The 22,620-nt window shown below is 40.9% G+C and overlaps 1 protein-coding gene across 2 annotated transcripts in view; it reads right to left on the reverse strand.

Annotated features, from left to right (window-relative positions):
- Positions 1-8,985: 8,985 nt before the first annotated feature.
- The window catches only part of MYLK4 (myosin light chain kinase family member 4), an 88,364-nt gene continuing 74,729 nt past the window's right edge, over positions 8,986-22,620 (reverse strand). The window contains exons 10-15 of one of the 2 annotated variants that reach the window (XM_068932001.1): positions 19,789-19,859; positions 18,910-19,038; positions 18,176-18,328; positions 17,730-17,802; positions 16,083-16,155; positions 8,986-13,854 (exon numbers count right to left, since the gene is read on the reverse strand). In XM_068932001.1, coding sequence (XP_068788102.1) covers positions 16,111-16,155; positions 17,730-17,802; positions 18,176-18,328; positions 18,910-19,038; positions 19,789-19,859 — 471 coding nt within the window. In that variant the 3' untranslated portion in view covers positions 8,986-13,854; positions 16,083-16,110. Of the gene's footprint in view, positions 13,855-16,082; positions 16,159-17,729; positions 17,803-18,175; positions 18,329-18,909; positions 19,039-19,788; positions 19,860-22,620 lie in introns of both variants that reach the window. The other variant, XM_068932000.1, reaches the window with a different exon arrangement.

Raw genomic sequence — 22,620 nt, forward strand, 5'->3', positions numbered from 1 at the left:
TCTCCCTGACTACCAGAGAGAGGTGCCTTTTAATAGTTAAAAAAGGGAGAGGGGACACCAAAAAAAAAAAAGCTTTTGAAAGGTATCAGAGAGAATCTGCCCCCCTCTACCACTTTTCACTTCTGATCCAGTCCTGTGGTATTCTTATGACCAAGCAAATGGGGATTATCAAAGAAATCCAGGCAGAGCCTTAACTTTGGGAAGAAGGGAGACACTGGTGTTATGTTCTGCTGTTTTCTTTGGTTTCTTTGTTGAGAATTTTTTTGTTCCTCTTTGTTTGAGCTGTATTGATTCATCCATCTCTAAATGCTGACACTTTAACCCGATACAAATCCCCCTGCCTAGCTTTCTGTCTTTTCCATTTTCAGGTTAGATTTCCCTCATGGACTTGCAATCCACTCTCAGATCATTAATATCCTTTGCTGGCAAATACTTCTCAATGTATGGAGTAAGAGCGCTTGCTGCCGACCGATCTTCCTTCACCTCTTACTTCCAATAAGGAATGCAACCTCAGCTGCTTTCCGCCATTTCCAGCTCCTATTTTTCTGCCCCACCATTCCTGCTTGCATAACAGGCATTTTACCTCAGTTATCAATGCTCTTTATTTTTGCTCAATTGTTGTTGATATTTGCCTGAAACCTCACTTTTTTAGAGAGATGGCAGACAGAAGGCAAGACGGACGCAGGCAGCTGAGCTGGGCTTTTCTAACTAGCCAGGATGTGGCATAAGCCAAGAAAGTTCTTCCTCGTCCTGAAGAAATAAGGAAGGAGGGGAAAAAAAAAAAGAAGCAGCAAGCAAGACTCAAAACTAATTTGAGCAGAATGAATGGGTCTTTGTTCTCTAGGGCAGAGATTGGGTTTATATTTGCTGTGTTAGCCACGGTTGTGATTTAATTGCACATCTTAATGACTTTTGGTGTTTCCCTTAAAGACTCAGCAGCTGGAATCAAGGGAGCCCATAAGACCCTTTGCATTCATTCAGAGCAAAAGGTAAACCTTTATTTTTGCAACAAAAAGGAAGCAAATTCTCCCCAAAAGACTCCAAAACCTGAAAGAAAACAAAAGGAAATTGACATCTGTTGTTTTTAAGAAGTCTCAGAATCTTTAAACTACTCCTCAGGATTTTGGGAGGCTCCAGGTTTGATGATGAAAACTGACAGTGCTTCCTTTGTGCTGTGCATGCCGCCATGTACAAGATTGCTCACAAAATGAAAGGGTAGGGGCTCCATCCACCTGCTTTGCCAGCACTTTCATTCTGTTCCTTACTCTCTAGGTTCATATGGCAGCAAAGAGAGAAGACACCGCTCATCTCACCTTCACCGCCTTTTAATATTGACCATCCCTTGTGCTTTTGCTAGTTAGACAACCATGAAATCTCACCTGCTGACATGAAAGCTGGTTTCAGCACACGCTCTACAGCGTGGAGCTGTTTTCCTATTTAAATGAGAACACGTGAACTCAGGGTTGGGATTCACAGGAGAATCAGGCAAATGGCTGATCTCTTGCTGTACTGGGGTGAGATCCTTCCCCGCAATCTGTTGCAAACAAAGGCCCAGATCCTGTCCAGCAAAGTCACGAAATATTGCCATAACTTTAACAGCAGTCACCCTGTCAGGAAGCAGAAGGTGAGAGGGATTATCTGTTTCCTCCACCTTCTGCTATCTGATTTTACATATTTGTAACAAACTTTCTGCAGCCCTTCCCCTCCACACCCATTTTTATCCTCTATTTGACTAGTGGATTTGTCACTGAGTGGGCTCGTGGCGCTCACATTCATGTCCTCAATCAATTATTCACTTTTTTCAACTGACCTAGCCACATTTCCTGTCTCTGCTGCGGACTTTTGCAGGCAGCAAGACCTTGCAGCTGGGATAAGCACAAGAGAATCAAATTGAAGCTCTTCCACAAACTGGGCTCGGAGGTCCACTTCAGGCTGTAGCTGAGCTGGTTGTGGTCATTAGCATCTTCACCCCATCCATGGCTGCTTGTTTTCTCCCTGCTGCCAGAGCTCCTGCCAGAGCCTTTTCTGTGAGTGTTTATTAGCTGCTCTCTGTCAGCATGAGCTGGGTTAGCAGTGATCTACTGTTTGAGTTCCCTTTTTGCCTGGGAAAGGCTGGGGAGTGCTCATGCATGTGGTAAAGCAGCACACCTGGGTAGAAGGGGGCTGCAGCAATATGGATGGATGATTGCCAATAGCTGGGGATGTTGCTTGTTCAGAAGTACCTGGGGGTGGATGTAGGACCAAGCCTGGAACTAGGGTGGACCCTGAGCAACTCGCTTTGCATCTCTGCTCTCCTTGCTGCCTTTATCTTGCCTGTCTGCTTAGACTGTGAACTGCAGGGGAGGGACCCTTGCTTACATATGGGTTGGATGAGCAAAAAGATCCTCCATCCTAGAGTAGGACCTCTGGATACTACTATGGCAGTAGCAGAATTTATGGTAAAAAAACCAAGTAATGATAGCAGATGAATTTGTTCTCAGTTCTTATAGGTCTTAGTTTAAATCATTCTGCTAAATGTCTATTTTTTCCTCACTGGCAAATATAATGCTGCTAAAGTTTCCCCCCTCCTGTGCCAATCATCATCACTTGCTCACAGTAAGGCAGTTTTCTTACTTTTCTTAAGGCTGCGTTACTTCCTACCTTGCTCCTATGCTAGCTGTGAATGTTTTCTTTTCCTTGACCCTCCTAAACAGAGCTTTCCTTGATTTATGCCATATTTCCATATCGAGTCTCCTCTGTTGACCCCATTGATTTCCTTGGAATTTAAGCTTTGATTGAAAGGATGTAAATTTCCAGCCATCAGCGACCAGGATGAAAACCTTTGGAATGACTGCAAACAGTGTTGTCATATGGGGTCTGCAGCTGGTATGCAGAGAGAATGCAAGGCCGCTCACGTTGAACGAATGTTATTGCTGGAGTCCAGTGACTCCTACATACTTATTGACTGTGTTAGCCAGATGCCAAAGATATGCCAGTCCTGCACACGGAATGGAAACTTTTGTCCTGGCAAGTAGCAAAAGTTGGGGAGTGGGAACTTGCAGGTTGTGGCTGAAAACTAGTGACCTAATGATCAGTGAAGCCAGCTGTGATCAAGAGCATATTAAGAGGCAACTAGGGAATATTCCTGTTATATCTGACTGAGGTCACACCTACTGACATACTGTATTGTATTACAGTATCTGCAGTATAAAAATGGCCTTGGAAAAACATATACATACTGAAAACAAACCCATGGAAGTGATTAAAACATTCTATGGTGAATGATATGAATGAGCAATCCTGCTTATCTGAAAGAGAAAGTAAAAAGGGGGCTTGGACAGTCAATCTAGAAGTGCCTAGGTGAGGAGGAGAAATCTGCTAGCAGAGATTTGTTCAACTTTGCAAAAGTACAGCAAGAGCCAACGGCTGGATGGTGGACAAATTCAGACAAGAAATAAGGTGTAAGAGTCAGTACAGCTGGAAATATTGAGGTGTCAGCCAAGTACCCTGTTGTTGCTATATTGAAATGTTTTTGATAAAGAGATTTTTGTTCAAACAACAACTAATTCAAGGAGATCTTATGTCATCTGTTGCACAGAACATCAGACAAGGTAATCACAGAGGTTTTCTCTGATCATATATCATTTCTGGTTCTATTTCACTAATGATCATTTAGCTGTTACAAATAGAGTAAGAGATAATATATGGAACTTAGGCAAAGGCTTCCATTCTTTCCCTTTTCCCCCAGGATGACAACAGGACTTCTGTGCACAGAGCAAAGTCAGAATAGGTGTTTTAATACATAAAGAACCAATCCTGGCAGCTGCCTAATGCCCTTATATCCTCTTCAAGCTAGTAAAAAAAGTACTTGCCATCTCACTAGATGTTTTTAACATCTTAAAGAATCTCTCTCTCAAGGTACAAACCATGTGGTGTGGAGCTTTCTATTTATAACAGGAGTGTGCAAGTTTTTTCATGCTCTTTTACGCGTGTCAGCTGATTTAAATGCAAATCCTAAATCAGACCTATTTCTTCATGCTCTGTGCAGGGCCAAAAGTAGTGCTCTTGCTAAAGAGAGAATGACATAAAATGACAATAAATAAGTGTTCCTAGCTCCTCCATTATTCGTTTCCCCACATTGGAGTTGGTAAGTGTCAGTATTGCACAAACTAGCTGATCTTTTTCTAAACCATACCTCATACATTTCCTTGGGACCTTCTACCTGGGGTGCAAAGAAAAGGCTTGGTTGTGGGGAGAGATCAAAAATTGGTTTTAGTGGGTTTTGTGCCTGATAATCAGTCAGAGATGCATTGAAGATTGCCTGACCCCCTATATGCACATGTTGGCTAGCTGGCAACCTGACTGCCCCTACCTGGGGTCCAGGGTGCTCCTGCATGGCGTTGGCTCAGCCTGGGCTGAGTGCAAACAACTCGACTTTTCAAGCAGCCCTTCAATAAGTAGGTTGAAATAACTACTTTTTTACATAAGAAACAACAATGCTGACCTCTCGTGGCCATACTAGCCGTTTGCAGAAACGTACCACAAGTGGCTTCTTTGCCTATCATCAGCTGAGCATAAACAAAGCGCTCTATCTGTTACCAGCAGGACTGAAAAGGCTGCCTGAGCCTGGGGAAGAAGTTCTGGAAGGGAGCAGACTCCAGACGCGCTCAGCAACTCTTGAGACCCCAATAATGGGAGCATCACCTCATTTCTACCAGCTTTACCCTGCTGGTACTTACTGGTTGTTAATTTTGGTCTAAATTTAGGAAGGCATCCATGGTCAGAACCCAATTTGCTGGTACTGCACTGAAATCAAATGGATTCATCCATGTGCTTAGGCGCTGATTAGTGTCTGGATGACAGCAATTACGGAGCACCAAGCGCTGCACAAGCTTAACGTACAATTGCAATGCAACAGCAATAACAAAGAAGTCTTGAGACAAGAACTTATAAGAAGAAAAAATTCCGTCGTGGGTTGATGTGAAATATGTTACTGAAAATTTTATGGGTCATTTATATGTGGCAGTGCTACCTGAATGACAAATTGTAGTTTTATATGACAAATCGCATTTTTAATTTTCTTCTGAGCTTTGATATTCTCTCTGCCTACTAACGCCTATGATACTAAGCCTAACATTTCAGGGCCTCTTAATAGCTCTTAGACAGCATGCCCACAGAAGGGGGAGGGGGAAAAAAAAAAAGGAGAGGGAAAAAAAAAAAGGAGAGAAAAAAAAAACAAAAAGGAAAGAAAAAGAAGGGCGGGGGGGAGAGAAAGAGAGAAGACTTCGTACCATCAGAAAGCTTCCCCCAGTCCCTAAAACATGGGTATTTGAGGAGCTGAAGGCCAGAGCAGCTGAACAACTCCTTTAAAGCTCCTTTCAGTAGATTTTTCTTAAAGCTGCACAACGAAACCATAATAAAAAATAAAGTTAAAAGCAAAATGAGAAAACCTAGCAAATGTTAGTGCCAGTTAAATAGCTCCTTTCAGCAGCCTAGTTGTTTAGCTTGCTCAAATGCTACCTGTGAAGTGAGCACTGTCGATGAGTAGTCACAACCTAGATGAAAAACAGCCTGAAGGGGGCTACCAAGTGGCAAGTGACACTGTGTTGCTGAGTGAGCACTAGGTTGCCACTTTGAGTCAATCACATTTTTAACAAGGCTAAGAACCTGTCATGTGTCTGTAAGCCACCCAGAGTCCACAGAGTCGCAAATGGGATTGGTATGTTCAAGGAATTTTCTCTGCTTCAGAGTGAGGTTCCCCCTCTGTGAAAATAGTTCTGTTTCTGCAGGACCAAGATCACCCTGACGGTCACTTGTCATGACCTGTTTTCGGTGGTCAGCCATCACACCTAAATACGTTATAGAGATAGCCAAAGACAGACTTCATGAAATATGGATTGGTCACCTAAAACAAAGAAGTGAGATGCATTTAAATTAGCTGGAGAGGAGCCAAAGGAAGACATTCACCTTCCCTTCCTCATCCTGATCTCCACCCATGGTCAGAGCCCTGTGTGCACAATAAACAAGAATAAGTTGGGCCCTGGAGATAGTCCCTCCTCTGATCTGTTGGTGGAAGTGAGCATGTTCATCATGTACTCACTGGTAATGGGTGCGAGCTGGGATGGTCTAAGGTTCCTGTAAGCGCCTCAAAACTCAGGCTATTTGTGAAGACTGAGAATAAAATCAGAGCGCAGCAGTAATAAAATGAGAAGCAGCACTGAGGACAGGACAGTTTGCACAGTGCTGATCCACATGTCACCTGGCTCACACCAGTGCTATTTGGCTTGCATTTATTTCCTTGTAACTGCTTACAATATTTAAGGGCAGTAAATAACCTGTTTCTGATCTTAGATGGTCAAAGTGTTTTCTTTTCATGGCTGCAGCTTTGCCATATGCTCAGCCTGAGGGAAGACACTGCCAGTTCAGCAGAAGAGAGGCACTGCTGAGGGTGGGAGTACTGCTGCGTCCAGAAAAGTCTGAAAATTGTGAGTCACTGAATAAACCCTTCAGCACTGCCTCATTTTGTAGTTAGTTCCATCACTGGCAGTGAGGCAGATCTTTATGCACTGAAGTCCCTGCCAAAGTTTTCATTGATTTAGGGCCTGATCCAAAGATGCTGAAAGGCACTCCTCGCTTTCAGCAGGCTTTATAGTAGACCCTGAAATGGCATAGCCTAGAGCTGTGAGAGTTTGGTCCTGCCAATGGCCAAGCACCCTTGCTTCTCAGTGAAGTCACTGAGACCCGAGGGGGATCTGGCCCATAGTTTCTATATATGTTTCCAGTCTGTACTCTTAGTATAAGATGACTTAGCTCCCAAATGAATACCTGCTGTATGCAAGAGATGTGAGTCACCCTTGATGAAGTGTTGTTTTTTTTTTCTTCTTTTTTTGGACAAGGAGGCTTCAAAAGAGGAATTTGGAAATCTCCAGTCCCTTTCCAAAGCCTTTCATTAAAACAGCCCATAAAAGCAGTCTCTGGAAACTTTAGGAGGCCTTTAAGAAAAAAAATTAAAATTAAAATTCAGTTTTATTGAACAAATGAGCAGGACTGAAAATATTCAGAAAATTAAAATTAATTTGAAAATAATTAAAAATAAGAGAAGCCCAGTGTATGTTTCCAAGTTCTGGGTAATATTAAAGTAGCATTAAAAAATTGCAAAGGAAATTTACTGTGAGCAGGTGTTTAAAATAATTGGGGGAGAAAAAGGGTTGACTATTAATTAATGAAGAATTATGAACGTCCCTTGTTGGACTTTTTTCCTGTAGTCAACATATTTTTAACCACATGCATTTAGTGAACACATTTTAAAAGTGTGGAGTTGCTTTACAGACTCATACAGTGAGCCGAGTGTTATTTTATCTGCATTTATTTTATTTTTGCCAGTGGCATGTATTTAGCAGGAGCTGCTGAGAGGACTGAGGTACTACAGCAAAGTCTTCCTCATCAGTTATAAAGCATAGATGCTAATATTTTCAGAAGTCTCCTTCCTACATTACGGTCAAAAGTACTGAAAACCAAAACACTGACTGGCTTCAGAAGAGCAAATGAAGAGCAAACACGTAAGGTGTGGTCAAGCATAGGAGCTCACAAATATAAACCCTGGAAAAGTTTCAGAGATGTTCTGAATTCAGCTGAGCCCCATATGGGCACAGAAACACATGCTAGAGTTTGAGTTCAAATTCAAGCTGTGAACACAGTACTGCAGTATTCTCAAAACTGCAGCAGCTTTACAGTCTCTGATAACATTAGGGATCACTAGAAGATGTTTTCAGGCTGAAGGGAAAACAAAGCCTTTGTACAAAGGTATATAGCACATTGATTTGGGAGAGAAATCTCTTACCTACTTACTTAGGAAGCATGCCAAGAAAAGACCTTGCTTGTATTAACCAGAACAGCTCTGCTGAAATGATTGGTGGTCTCAGCACTGTGTTGAGCTGGTGTAAAGAGGCAGCAGCTGTGTCCCCTACACCCGGCTGTTATAGACTGTTCTCTGCCCCCCAGCCCCCAAGTTCAACTAGGCAAGTTATGCTGGCTTTGTTCCTTGTTTGTGAGGAGTGCTGAGCTCATGAGGGAATGAGTGGGACTCTTTAGTGTATTTAACTTATAGCTTAATTAGGATGTTCTCTGTTACATCCTTAGATCTTAGCCCTGGAAAGTTCAGACTCATCAAATACAGGCTGATATTGAATAGGAGCCTTCCAGAGTGAGAAACCAAAGTTGATCCTCAAGCATGGTAAATGAGTTGCAGTTAATGAATTTGATCAACTCAAGTGTTGCAGTTAAAGTTGCATATAAACTGTGCAGAAAAGTGATACTTACTTAACATGGCCTTACTGAACATAGGCCAGTGCCAGTGAAAAGTTGTTCCTGCTTTCTCATCCCATAAAATTTTCCTTCAATTTTTTTTTTTTTTTTGGTCTTACTTTTCATTTGCTTGCTAGCCGAACTAGTTTAAGGTGGGTCTAACCCTGTAGAAAACGTTTCTTCTGTTCTGGCTGTTTTATTAGTCAATAAACTCCTTGATGGCATAAGGTGAAAATATGTTCTTCAGACAGCAATACTTAGTAAGAAGCCAATTGTCAAAAGTGTAATCATTTAGGAAGGAAAGAGTGACACCAGCTCCTTTTACTGAGTAAGTATCAGAAATTTTAGCAATCTTTTTTTTTTTCTTTCTTTTAGTGACCTGGTCTAAGGACTTGCAGCAAGAGTTCAGCTGAGAGTACCTCAAGCCCTAGTTATTTGCAGAAAGAGTTGAGGGGTGAGTACAAGCTGTGAGCTTGAACGGACCTTCGACTAAGGCATCTTTATCTGTTTCAATGAAAAATACTCTTCTTATATCTTTGCATATCTAAAAAGACCTTCAAAGCTAATAGTCAGGGGAAAGGCCCTGTTTCTTTCAATTACTTACTAGTGTAAATGACAGGCACGTTGAATACAGCCAACAAACAACCCTGGAGTAAACAAAATCAGCATTTATTCTTCAATCATCTGTTTACAAGACTGCTCTGTTTTTCACAAAAGAACACATACTAGAGTTACATGTGTTAATCTACAAAACTAGATGTGCAAACCAAAATGATATAATGTAAAAATCCACCTGCTTCATCATTTACTTCCAATATGCCTGTCATCTAACTTTAAGAGAAGTTTGCTGTGGGGTATACAAGCATGAGTTATGCTGCATCCAAATGGGATCACTAGCTCTATTGATGTAGCTAAACAACATATTTACAAAGAGTTATTTCTACCAGTCTTCATTTAATATTTAAAACAGGTAGTTAGGTGTTCAGCTATTAAGCCTTCATGGAAGGTGAAACAGCCTAATGTTCCTAATTGGATTCATGCAATGTTTAGTTTCGTTCACACGAGACACCATGACAAGTATATATTGGTGATGGCAAAAGTAATACGTAAAGATGCAGCATCCTGCTGGAAAGCAGGAACGAATTTGGAACACTAGTGTTCGCTCATCACTGCTGTGGGTTGAGATGCTAAAGCAAAACTGCAGTCGTTATCACATACTGAAAGTTCACAAGCTAAGAAGTTCACTGGAGGGGCCACAGGCAGGGGATGGGATGTTTTCAGATCCCTGTCAGTGAAGAAGAGCTGACAAACAGTTGCGTTTCTCAGAAATCCTGCTGGTGGGGGCTATTTTGCACTAAAGACACTGTCAGCAATTTGTAATGCCACCATTAAATTGCAAACAGGAAGATGGTAAAATATCTTGACCCTTACTGCAGCAGTTTTACCACTGCAGAAAACTGTATCTTGACTGAACTTCCTTAACTATTAAAAATAAACGTTCCTTTTATTTTAACTATTTCTTGATACTGGAACAAAGTAGGGTTTTTTGGTGGGGAGGGGGTATTTAAACTGGGCTCTTGTGCTACTCACTTCAAAAAGGTGGACTAAACACTTCCCCTCATTTAATTCTGTGAAGCTGCATTGTTAATACTGGTTAGGACAACTTATAGCAGAATTCAGCTTAGGCTTTAACTTTATTCAGCTTCTGGCATAAGAAGGAATCTGGAAAAAACAAAATTTTTTAAACAGCTGCTGTTGTCATCTCCAAACTGGATTATCACAGATTGCCAACTGCTTATACCGTGAGGGTACTCAGAGGAGCGAAGGGGTGCAGGATCCCACAACTATGAATATGGTAAATATAGATATCTTTCTGTGGTAAAGGAGGTTTACCCATTTCATAGCCTCCACGATATTCAACATGTAAAACAAGCTGAACAGCTGCTAGTGTTCCACCTTGAGCCAAAATGAGTTTGGTTCTAATCGTGATGCTAATATTAGTCTACTCAAATATATCTTCGGTAAATCTCTTTCAGATTTTCTCTAGCTTCGTCTCTCTGCTGTATCTATAGAAATGGGAATAACAGCATTATAATTCTTATAGGCATCAGATGATGGCTGCCTTTCAGTGTCTGAAATGTAAACTCATGCTTCTCTGAGACCCTAGGAAAATTTGTCAGTTACTGAGCCCCTTCAACTTCCAGTGAATTCCTACAGGTCATCGCTATAAAATAGTCACCATATAATTTTATTGATAAAGTTGCCTATGTGAACAGAAAGCTGTTTTCCTTTCTGCAGTCCGGCGGGGAGTCTGTGTGCAAACTTGAGAGTCAAGTCATCACGTGGGCTAACTGTAACCCCATGATAGGGCCTTTAATTTTTACGTATCAGGAAAAATACAGTGGCATACACAGACCAAATATGCATTTTGACACTCTACCACTTCCACCATAACTGATATTTTTATATCATTCTGTTCCCTGGTTATGATTGTAGTACCTGCAGCCATCTCTGACTATCTGTGGGTATACAGCTAAATGGAGTAACCACAGCTAGTAAAGTGCCCTTCATACCCAAACCTGCTCTCAGGCACAAGTAATTCACAGTTTCCAAATTAAATCTGTTAAGCCACTATGCAACAAAAAAGATCAATAAGCAAACTCACACAGACGCACTTCCTTTACCTAGTAGAAAATCCATAATGATATGTCAAAGCAATAATTTAATATAGTAGTCTTTAGCTATTAGTCATTATAGAATGTATTTAAGGGAAAAAAGAACCAACAACAAACCTGAACACACACACACACACACACACACACACAAAACACCATGCAGCTCAAAGTGCAATGAGACAGAATGAGCCTTTAGAAAGCCACTGAAAAAGAGCTGTCTAAAGTATTATTTCACTAAATTATAACAGCAAGAAAAGACACAGATGAACATCTCTGGAGGCATCTTTCTCAGATACAGTGCTATACACAGCAGTAAAAATTATACAGTAGTGTCATTATTTTAGCCTCGTTAGCAATAATGACCTTGCTTATGCACATACCTCCCTTTTGACTTACACTGCTGCTGTTGGAGTGCCTCTGGGGCAACAACAAGAAGTATGCTTGGGTTTTTTCCTCCTGTGCTGAACACCTGCAAGGCCTTTGCTTGTGCTAGACTCTGGGCACCAGCTGGCACCTTCAGCTGCACCAGCTCAGAAAAGCACTCAGTAAAGCCTCTTCCAGCTGACCCCGCTCAACTTTATCCCCTGCTACAGGAGCTGTTCTAAGGATGAAGTAGTGGGGCAGTTAATGGGCAAGACCTGGAGGAACTGTGGCTGATGCAGTGCAAAGCATTCTAACATCGGCCTTATCTTTATTGCACTAAGCTTTTAATAACTACTCAGATGTACATATCCACAAGTATTAAATTATCTTAATTCAACTGAGCAATAAAGCAGATAAGAATACAGACCCACTGTAATTTTAGCATAGTTACCAAAATTCAAAATAACATGCAGATTATTCATGCTTATGTAAAAGCCCCTCACAGGAAAAACAAAATCCCAAATGCAATCCTATAACACTGGCACTAAAGTGCATAATGAAATCTTGCCATTCCAAAGTTAGCCTACCGTTTTTCAGTCTGATTGTTGACGTGTTCATTGTACAAGAAGCTAACATTAACTTGCAGGCAGTCAGAATAGCAGCAGGAATTCCAACCTTAACAGAAAGGTGCCTGGTAGATTTTCTGTTTATTTTGCACCAGCAAACATGAATGGTGACTAAACATAAGCAGCCCAGTGCATTGATAGAAGTCATATCCTGATTTTCTTGCTTTGAAGCCACTTAGTCTTTTCTTAGAGAAACTTCCTTTTGTATTAGTGGAATTTTACTTTAGTTAAGACTATGAATAAAGCTCTGAAGGTCATAATGCTCTATATGGTATCCCACAGTTATATCATGATTCTTTCATTGTGCACTAGTAGTAAAGGTACTCACATAGTTGCAACAAGTAATACAACACATCAGTATTTCTTAGGTTTCTTAGGTTTCATAGCTGTAAGAAGCCCATTTACAGGAGTGATCTTAACAGAGCTACTACAATGGCTTTAAAACATTAGATCAAACTGGTCATAGAGACTGTCATGGCCATGATGTCCCATTAATAGGCCCCTTTTATTTCATATATTAATGCAATTCATAAAGGACGTATGAAAAAAGTATGAAAAACAATTCATTGGGTGGTGATGAATAACACTGTTAAGTTTTATCTTTGTGTTGATCCCCTTTAACAAAATATATTATTTAAATATAAATATCTATGAAATGTATAGATAAATATATTCAGATGGCTACGTTAATGTGTAGCTTGATCAGAACTCAATTAACCAAAGAAAATCTAAAGGCACCGCAATATATCAGCATCATGAAATAAAACAATCATTATACTCTGCATTTATGTAGTACTGAAACCAAGCGATCAGAAAGCCATATACAGCAGGGAATAAGACTTAGTATTTTTACTTCACAGCCTAGGCAACTAAGACTCAGATTGACTTGAAGATGGGCCATACTCAAGACAATATCAGGTAAAGATTTCAGCTGTTTTGACTCCTAGTTTTGTTTCCTAGTTAACGAATCAGAGTGGCTTGGAAGCAAAAAAAGAAAAGAAAACAGTTCAGAAAAGCAGATGATTTTCAGTTCGGCCTGTAGCCAGAGGTCGTAAGAGCAGAGGACTGACTCTCTTCTGTGCCAGTAGTCTTACCTGGTCCTATTAGCATTAAACAAAGTAACTGCTGTAAAATCATCATCTGTTAAAATAACTCTGAATAACGCTTGTGTATTGGAGAGCACAGTCTGTATGGGTATGATTGAGTAGTACCTGGTTTTCTTACTTGTTTAATTAACCCAATGGCACTTAAAACAACAGTAATGTAGCAGGCTAGGAAAACCTAAAGTGTATCATAGATGCAGAAAATTCACCTATGTGCAAGGAGAGCCTTATTTCTCACTTCCATTGATATTATATTAACATGGCTTTAACTTCAGTCAAGTTAATTCTTAGCTCATTTTAACGTGACAGGAAAATCAGACTTCAAATCTTCTGCATAATACAGCTTTATCTTGGCTGTCTTTTTTTTTTTTGTATAGCAATTTGATTTCTGTCTCAAATTAACCTTGGCTACAAATCTAACGCAGTGACAGGTTGTCTTCTGGGTTGAGATGAGAAACAGCTAATTAAACATCCTAATTTGAACTTTAAGGAGCCTTTGATAGCTAAATGAGGATGAAAGACAAGACAGAAAAAAAGATCATTGTGAATCCAAATTAAAGTAGCATAATCGGCCATGGAGAACACGGTGTTCAAGCAAAAACACCTTCCTGCAAACTGCAGAAATACTTTCCCTCTTTTGATAGCTGAATAGAGAGGAAGCAGCTCAGCAATGCTTGGACTTGTCCTGCAGCTAAAGTGCTGTTGGTCCGTTTAGTAAAAGTCTGGGTCATGGCAGGGGGCTAAAGCACCAAGACTGCTGATATTTTCAAATCTCTTAGCAGCAGTAACCACACAGCAGCTTTTCTGCAAAATAAACAAAACAAGAATCCAGTTAATTCAGCAGTACACTTTTTCATTTGGTTACGCATTCTAGGACAACCACATGGTGGTTTCTTTGTGCATGAGCAAAACAAAGCAGTGCTGAAACGTCTTGCTTACAAAGGGTTCCTGCAGCCAGCCTATTTGTGAAATGTTTTATATAATACCAAAAAGACAAGGCCTCTCTGTGAAATGAAGAAATGGTTCTGGAGGTCTCTCTTGAAATGCAGCTACTTTGCTTTTTTGCCGCTCTTGTCATCCAGATCACAGCACAGAGAGGCAGCGCGCAAAACCTCTCCATTTGTTTGTCTTACCACTGCAAGCATTTTTGATGCCAGCTCAAAATCAGCTGGCACTTGAGCATATTATTTTGGGTTAAATGTGGTAACCACTCTACTTAAAGGGATTCTTTAAAAACAAAGCACTGCTATGACTTCAGATACACTCATTAATTAAACTGAAATAAACTCCCAAAAGAAAAACACATGCAGAGGAAATAACGCTGCAAAAGCCAGAAACCAGATTTTCCTGCAGGTAAGATCATGGATAGGTTACTACATTACAAAGCTATAAAAGGTTTATTTGAAAATTATTTTGCCTGCTGATGGACAATCCATTTATCTCAAAGGTGATCTTGGTTGTCATAGAAAATTGTGTAATACAGCGTTTCCTGAATTAGCGATAGAGAATTTTCAACATTTCGTTGCTGCGCAGTTGGTAGCTTGAAATGGGAAAGATAGGACTAGTTTTGAAAGTTCCTTTGTAGAAGCACACAGGTGAGTGGACCAAAGCTTCATGTAACCTGGTTCAGCACCAGTCAACTGGGGATGAACGCTGAGCATCACAAAGAGGTATCCTGGCTCGGTTCCCACTAGGCACCTTGATGCTGGGACATGACTGTACCTGTAGCTTCGAATAGCAAGTACGAGAGACAATAATGGTACTTTAGCCCTCACTGACCTCCAGCTTGCCATGGAAAGGCAGCTTCAAGTACCTGAGATAGCTCATTTAAAGCTCATTAACTTGTGTTTTACTACAGTACACAGCATAAGATCTGCTCAGATCTTATACTTAGTGAAACAACACAGATTTCAACCTCTGATAATAATCTTTCTTTTTTAGATGTTTCTGGACAAAACGTGTTGCAAGCAAAACCCAGCACATCCCTTGCACCATCAAGCAGACCATGAACGATGACAGCATTAAAAACTTGCACTCAGTGAAAAGTGGACTCCTTTTATTTGGTGTCCTGGTTATTACTTGTGATGCAAGGCTAAAAGGAAGTGGTTATTACAATGTGTGTGTTCTCAGTCTTGTTCACGTCTTGACCCTCCACTGCATTTTGCCCTGAGATGCCTCCAGAAACTGAACGGTTCCCATGGTCCTGCAGCAGAGGCACCAGTTTCTGTGGTAGTTCATAAAATGGGCTGTGGGAATGAGTGTACTGGTTTATGGAGATACTGTGCTGTCTGAAGCAGCCTGATTTCATAGTGGCTGAGTGAGTATGCTTTGGTCAAAGACCACGGACAGAACATGAGAGCAGACTTATGTCGCCCTGACCCCCCTAGGGGAGGCAACAAACCCAGCCTGAGAACCACTAATGAAGTGGTTGTTAACGAAAGGGCAAAGACAGGGACCCAGAAAAAGGACAGAATGCACTTTGTCAAAATTGCTCTGGTTGCTACAGGCTAAAAGAGGTGCCTGGTTGGAATTGATTGCCACTCCTCAAAAGTGTCGAGCAACTTCTTTTAAGGGACACCTCACTTTCGTTCCACTACAGTTACTGGAACTGCCCGGAGGGTCTGGCCTGTGCCTTTGCTAAAAAGTAATTACTTTTCATATTTCTTCGCTTTTTAAACCATACTCCTAACCACAACATGAAAACCTGAACGCTTTCAGCACTGAAAAGTTATTGGGTGAAATCCTGCCTCATGAGAGTCAGTGGGAGCATAACTATTCCTTTAAAATGGCCAGGGTTTGCAGCACATATGGCTTCGTATACATAAGGCGTTTTGCACAGTGCTGTGATTCAGTATAAGTGATACGGCCAGTTTATATTTTGGATGCTTTCCAAACAACAGTGAGGATGTTGGTGGTGAATACATTTTGGACTGTGCAGTTTGGACTATGCAGGGTTTTTCGCCTCCCACTGATCCCTTCCACAGGGGCTACAGCATTTATGTCTGAAGAAACACTCAGGGCCTGAAACAAACCTTCTGTTTGGCAGCTCTTTCAGAGAGGTTACTGAGCCAGAAGTGCTGGGGACACACAGTCACCTTTAGCCTTCTTCTAGGAAGGAAGAAAGAAAAAAGAAATAAAGATGCCATTATAGGAAACGTTAATTGAGGATCAATCACATCTTACTTCTAATTAAGGTAACGGCAGAACACTGCAACATCAGCATGTTTAGTAAAGCTATCATGTAAAGCAGAAGAAGCCTGAACAGGAGAGGAGCTATAAGGATGAAATGAGTTGTAAGGCTTCTGTTAGGGTAGGGTTTCCACAGCAGAGAACTGGAGAAGACAAGCACCCCACCAGGTGAGCAGCTCATGTTCTTGTAACATTTGAAAAAAACAGCCTGTCCCCCAGGTTTCAGGCATCAGGTCTTCACTGGAGCCCTACTAACAGAATCACAAGTATCCTATGGATCTTTCTAAAGAGATACCTACCTGTGACAAACTCTTGTATTTTTACTCTATATGCACATTTATAAGTCTTGTTATAATCTCATGGGAATTACTGTTCTGGGCAATTTTCATGAAAATTATACTTCAATTGCAATTATAATATTTTATTTGATTCTTATTATTTCCCATTATACTACTTGTTATCCTTACTCTGTGTAACAGAAGCATCTCTCAAGAACATAACTTCCAGGAAACTTCTCAGCCCAAAAAACACAACACCTCATCAACAGAGCTACTGCTGTTGGACTATTGTCATGATCTTTTTGTTTTAGTACGATTATTTTATTGATTAATAATATGGTCTACTAATTCTTAATGATGGCTCTAATTCAAAAGGCACCTTGACATGTACATGCTAGGCACTGCAGCTGTTATTTTATCTAACACAGATGTGCTTTGTTTGCAATGGAGGAAGGGAATATTGTGCTTCAAATGCTATAAAAATTTTAGAATCTGCTTAAATTGATCCTCTCTTGAACCAGACTGGACTGACTTAGATTCAGCCAACAGCAAGCTCATCAACAGTTTGAATCTCCCAAACTTACTGGCTCCTTAAAAGGGGAATAATGAAAACTATTTAAAAACATGTTGACCCTCCAACTCGGCCAAATGGATTTTTTTCACCTGAAAAAACTACTTCCTTTGTGATGACCACTACGCTGGCTATCTTCAAAGGTCAAGAAGGTGCTTAAGTACAAATATATGCACTGGCTGAGGCTTCTGGCTCTACTGGGAAAGGTATCTTTTGGGAAGAAGTAGGAAGAAATCTAAGAGCACTTATATGGAACTTCAGGAGATCCTGAAAGGATTTTCAAAGTAGTAAGCAGAACCACCCCAAACTGGAAAACTCCCCCTTTGAACATATAGTAGTTCAAAGCTTGTTTTGTAAACAGCCTCATTTTGCTAAGACATGGATCCACTCGGCAACACATAACAATCGCATGACCCTATATTTCTTGCCAGACATGCAAGAACCCATGAGCAAGTGTGAGCATGCAAACTATAACAACTAAATAAAAGCAAAGAGACACATGGCTCACAGTGGCAAGAAATACAGCAGCAGCAGCACACACTCAAAAACATAGGAGAAAAATGTCAAAGCAAATAGTGATGTGGCAACACAAAAAGAAAACAGCAGATTTACAGCGCACAAGGATATTCAAATTTAGGAACCTGGAGTCTGCAGTGGAGCTTGTGGTCTGAAAACCATGGGTGTTTTAAGGCAGCAGTTGCACTTATTCTCCAGCTAAAGGAAAACCAAAAAGCTATTAAGTGTTTTTCCTAGAATCTTACAATTTAACAGTTACCTCCTACTGGTCATGTGTTCTGCCATCATGGAATGCTGTGGTTGTAGTACACTTTATATCAGATTGCAGCTCATGCATGAAACTGGAAAGCTTAGAAAGGTTTTTCTGCTTCACAGAAAAAACAAAATCAGGTAACTTTCGGGCATTTTATGTACATTATGAACAACATCAATGAGATAGCATTGTAATATTCCACCTGGACGTACAAAAACTTTGTTAAGTCCTGATAGTTCTGCAATTGAGCAGTACAAGTGACAGCCGTGTGACATGATGGCATGAAATGTACATTTCAAAGAGAGAAGGATTACATACCATTTTTCCTTGATGAGAAGCTTTGAGATAAAATCTTTGGCCTCATCAGAAACACCTCGAAATTCCTCATCCTCAAAATCCCATCTACAAGCCAGGATATTGTTGAGAGTCTCATTGTCATCATCACCCAAAAAAGGAGACAATCCACTCAGTCTAAATTAAAAATAAATACGTTTACTCCTTTTGTCATTTCCTCTTCCTGTACATGATCGCTGATGTCCCATCTGAGACTGTTCTGCTACTCCTGGCCCTACCTTGCAACATGTTACTGGCTAAGAAAATCTCCAGACCATTCCCATTTTCTCTTCTACTTACATGTTTAAATAAAGTAACCACTCATCTTCCCTCTAAATTAAATAAATCAAGCATTACTATCTTTCATGTTAGGTCATATGTTCTAGACCTCTGATCATTCTTGCACATACCTACTGGGAACTTTCCAAGTGGTCCATATTATTCTGGAAGCGTGATGCCCAAATGCTCATGAGAGATGTGCAAAGAAACAGTAAAGAAAAGTTAATGGTGAATGGAAGAGGGGAGCGATTCCTGAACAAAGAATTTGGAAAGAGGCCTATGTTTTCTATTTTAGGTAGAGACTTTGGTGCTTTTTTAGGTACAAACTTTGTATCTATCTATCTGTCTGTCTGTTTGTCCTCCAATATAAGTGAATTTGGATGACTGACACATTTCAACATAGTAATAGTGTACACAGAAGAGACTGAAATCCTACTTACAGCATATAAGCAATGACTCCTACACTCCACATGTCTGTAGGAAAGGAGACAAACTCGTAATTCACAACTTCAGGTGCAAGGAATTCTGGAGTCCCAAAGTTAACTCGAAGTTTTTCCCTGGGTTTATATCTAGGCAATGGAAACATTAACAAAGGACAACAATTACAGCTGTAATTCAAATTGTATCATAAGTTATGTAGCACTTCACAGGATTTCAGAAGCATCCAGAACATTCAGAAGAAAAACAAGGATAAACAGAGGTACAAAGTAAAAAATAAATATACCCATACATACAAATGAAAAATGTTTGCAAGATTTTTTTCATACTTCACACTTATACCAACTGCTACACAATAGGAGACAGGAAAAAAAAACTCAGATTTCAAGGACTCCTTAGGACAGCTGTTATCATTTTGGGCCCTCTCCATATCACAGGCCTGGAATTTTTAACCAGTAAATCCTTCATTGAGGTTATGATGTCTGACTAAGCTAGCAAATGATATAGCATAGGTTATATCCTAACAGCCCCGATGGTCCCTTAAACCTTCTCCTGAAGAATCCCATAACTTTGAAGGCAAGAGACCAGACAAGACTGACCATTGGTTTTGTCCATTCTATCTGTTCCAGTATACCCATACATGCCCAATCAGAACCAGCCCTCTTTTGACCTTCCAGCTGAAAAAAGTCTTCAAAATTAATATTTTTTAATCAACAGGAAACATTCCTTACTAAAAGATACCCCTAGTTAAAAGAGCCACATTAAACTTGTTCCAATAACAGCAGGAGACTGTTCTGTATCAAATGTGTCATTGCAGAGATGTAATACCTTTTTCATTGTTTCCTAATCCATTTACCATTAGCAAGATCACATGCACGTACCTTCTTGCCAATCCAAAATCAATAATTTTTATTTGATTTGCTGCTCGGTTCACACAGAGGATATTCTCAGGCTGCCAAGAGAAAGCGGAAAACACTTCAATGAGAAACAAGAGTGACAAACTGGACTTTTAGTAAACTGTAGGGGAAAAAACACTGAAAACATTGCAAACATTTCATAAGCACCTTTTGCTTTCCTCCTTGGGCAGATTTCTCTGCATGGGTACTTCCCACTGCTGTCACATGGCAGATGGGGTTGCGCATTCTGTGCTTTATAACTGCTTTTTCTTCTTAGCTTTTCAATTTGACAAAAGGCAGCAGTTTAGATAAAGAACTCATTAGGGGAAGTGGAACAGAGAATGCAAGCTTCCAAAGAGAGTTTAAGGATGCTGGCATTGTGATTTTACAGACCTTAATGAGCTGACATTGGAATTTTTTTGAAAAAAAATTATTTTGCTGGGCTTTGAAGTTTATCTTACACCCTCAAGTTTCTGAGTTCATGAGTATTCTGGCAGTAACTGTCTGATTTAACACTGATATACCAGGGTAGTCACATCAACTTTACACTTTTCTCAGATATTTTAGTGAAAGGTGGGATTCACAGGTTAAATCTCAGTGGACTTTCATTAAGGCCAAATGCTGCTCTTCACTTCCCTGGTAGGAATCCAGTAGCTTCCATAGAATTACTCCATATTCATACAGAAGTGACTGAGAACAGATTTTGGCCAATTGTCTTTGAAATGTAAATACCTAAAATAGAGTCTCATATTCACTGCCAGCAGATTTATAGCCACTCTGCCTTGTTGCTCGTTGAGTCCTCTTTGAAATAAAACAGCCCTCACCACTTAAAACATTAGTTAACCTTTGTCACCATCACTAATTCATTTTACATGTAGGACTCTGTATGTCCACAGATTTTTATGGTCCTGGATTATTATGGCCAGGATGAATTTCTTGCTATTTCATGCTTTCTTCCCCAAACTCATCTGTTAGTGACAACATTCTGTGAACTAGCAAAACAGAAGGGAGAAGGCATTGTGGGCTAGCATGTGAAGAGAGAGGTCTCTGGGAAGAATTTCTTGGATGCATATGTGTCTTTTTTGCCAGCATTTTGACTTCATACTCAAACTGTGCCATCTTCAAGAACAAAACACATACGTCCCTCCAAGTCACAGAAGCACAGAATGGCTGAGATTGGACAGGACCTCTGGAGGTAATCTAGTCCAACATCCCTGCTCAGGCAGGGTCCTCTAGAGCACATTGCACAGGATCACGTCCAGGCGGGTTTTGAATAACTCCAGGGAAGGAGACTCCACTACCTCTCTGGGCAACCTGTGCCAGTGCTCGGTCACCCTCACAGGAAAGAAGTTTTTCCTCATGTTCAGACGGAACTGCCTGTGTTTCAGTTTCTGCCCGTTGCCTCTTGTCCTGTCCCTGGGCACCACGGAGAAGAGTCTGGCCTCATCCTCTTGACACCCTCCCTTCAGATACTTGTAGACATTAATCAGATCACCTCTCAGTCTTCTCTTCTCCAGGCTGAACAAGCCCTCTCAGCCTCTCTTCATAGGAGAGATGCTCCAGTCCCCTCATCATCTTTGTAGCCCTCCGCTGGACTCTCTCCAGTAGTGCCATGTCTCTCTTGTACTGGGGAGCCCACAACTGGACACAGTACTCCAGGTGAGGCCTCACCAGGGCTGAGTAGAGGGGCGGGATCACCTCCCTCCACCTGCTGGCAACACTCTGCCTCATGCACCCCAGGATCCCCTTGGCCTTCTTGGCCACAAGGGCACACTGCTGCCTCATGCTTAACTTGTTGTCCGCCAGCACTCCCAGGTCCTTCTCTGCAGAGCTGCTTTCCAGCAGGTCAACCCCCAGCCTGTACTAGTGCATGGGGTTATTCTTCCCTAGGTGAAAGACCCTGCACTTGCCTTTGTTGAACTTCAGGAGGTTCCCCTCTACCCATCTCTCCAGCCTGTCCAGGTCCCTCTGAATGGCAGCAGAGCCTTCTGGTGTGTCAGCCACTCCCCCCAGTTTAGTATCATCAGCAGACTTGCTGGGAGTGCGTTCTGTGCCTTCATCCAGGTCACTGATGAATAATACATTGAACAGGACTGGACCCAGTCTTGACGCCTGGGGGACGCCACAGGCTACAGGCCTCCAACTAGACTCTGCACCACTGATCACAACCCTCTGAGCTCGGCCATCCAGCCAGTTCTCAATCCACCTCACCGTCCACTCATCCAACCCACACTTCCTGAGTTCCCCTATGAGGATGTGATGGGAGACTTCTGCTTCACAGGTTTCTAGGCAATTGGATATTTATAAAGAAAGAGAAATGTGAATCTGGTCATTGATAAGCAACTGAAGCACATCCCAATAGGCATCTGTTCATTTGCTTAATCAGTTCAACAATATATATATATATATATATTCAACAAGTACCAACATTAAAGATATAGTGTATTGACTCTGTTATTGCATACCAAAAACAGCAGCAGTAATAAAAACCTCACCAAAGAGAAAACCCTCCTGTGCACATTTTATTTCTTTTTGCTTTGTTGTAAAACTCAGGGATCATCATGGAGCTTTACAGCCAGCCATAAATCTAAAGACATCATCCCTTTTTATTTTTTTCACTAAAGAGAGGTTAAGAAACAAGTCTTTTATTTGACAAGAACTTGGAGAGGGAGGAAGACTCATCTCAAATGTGTAGTCTAACGAAAAAATATCTCTGCAACAAATGTTTTTTGAAGGGTGACAGTTAACCTTTAGTAATCAGCTAGCATAAGAACACGCAACTGGTTTTGCTTTTAAAAAAAGTGAAGGGACTTCTTG

The sequence above is a fragment of the Struthio camelus genome, chromosome 2 (assembly GCF_040807025.1).
Source record: "Struthio camelus isolate bStrCam1 chromosome 2, bStrCam1.hap1, whole genome shotgun sequence".
NCBI classification, from domain to species: domain Eukaryota; kingdom Metazoa; phylum Chordata; class Aves; order Struthioniformes; family Struthionidae; genus Struthio; species Struthio camelus.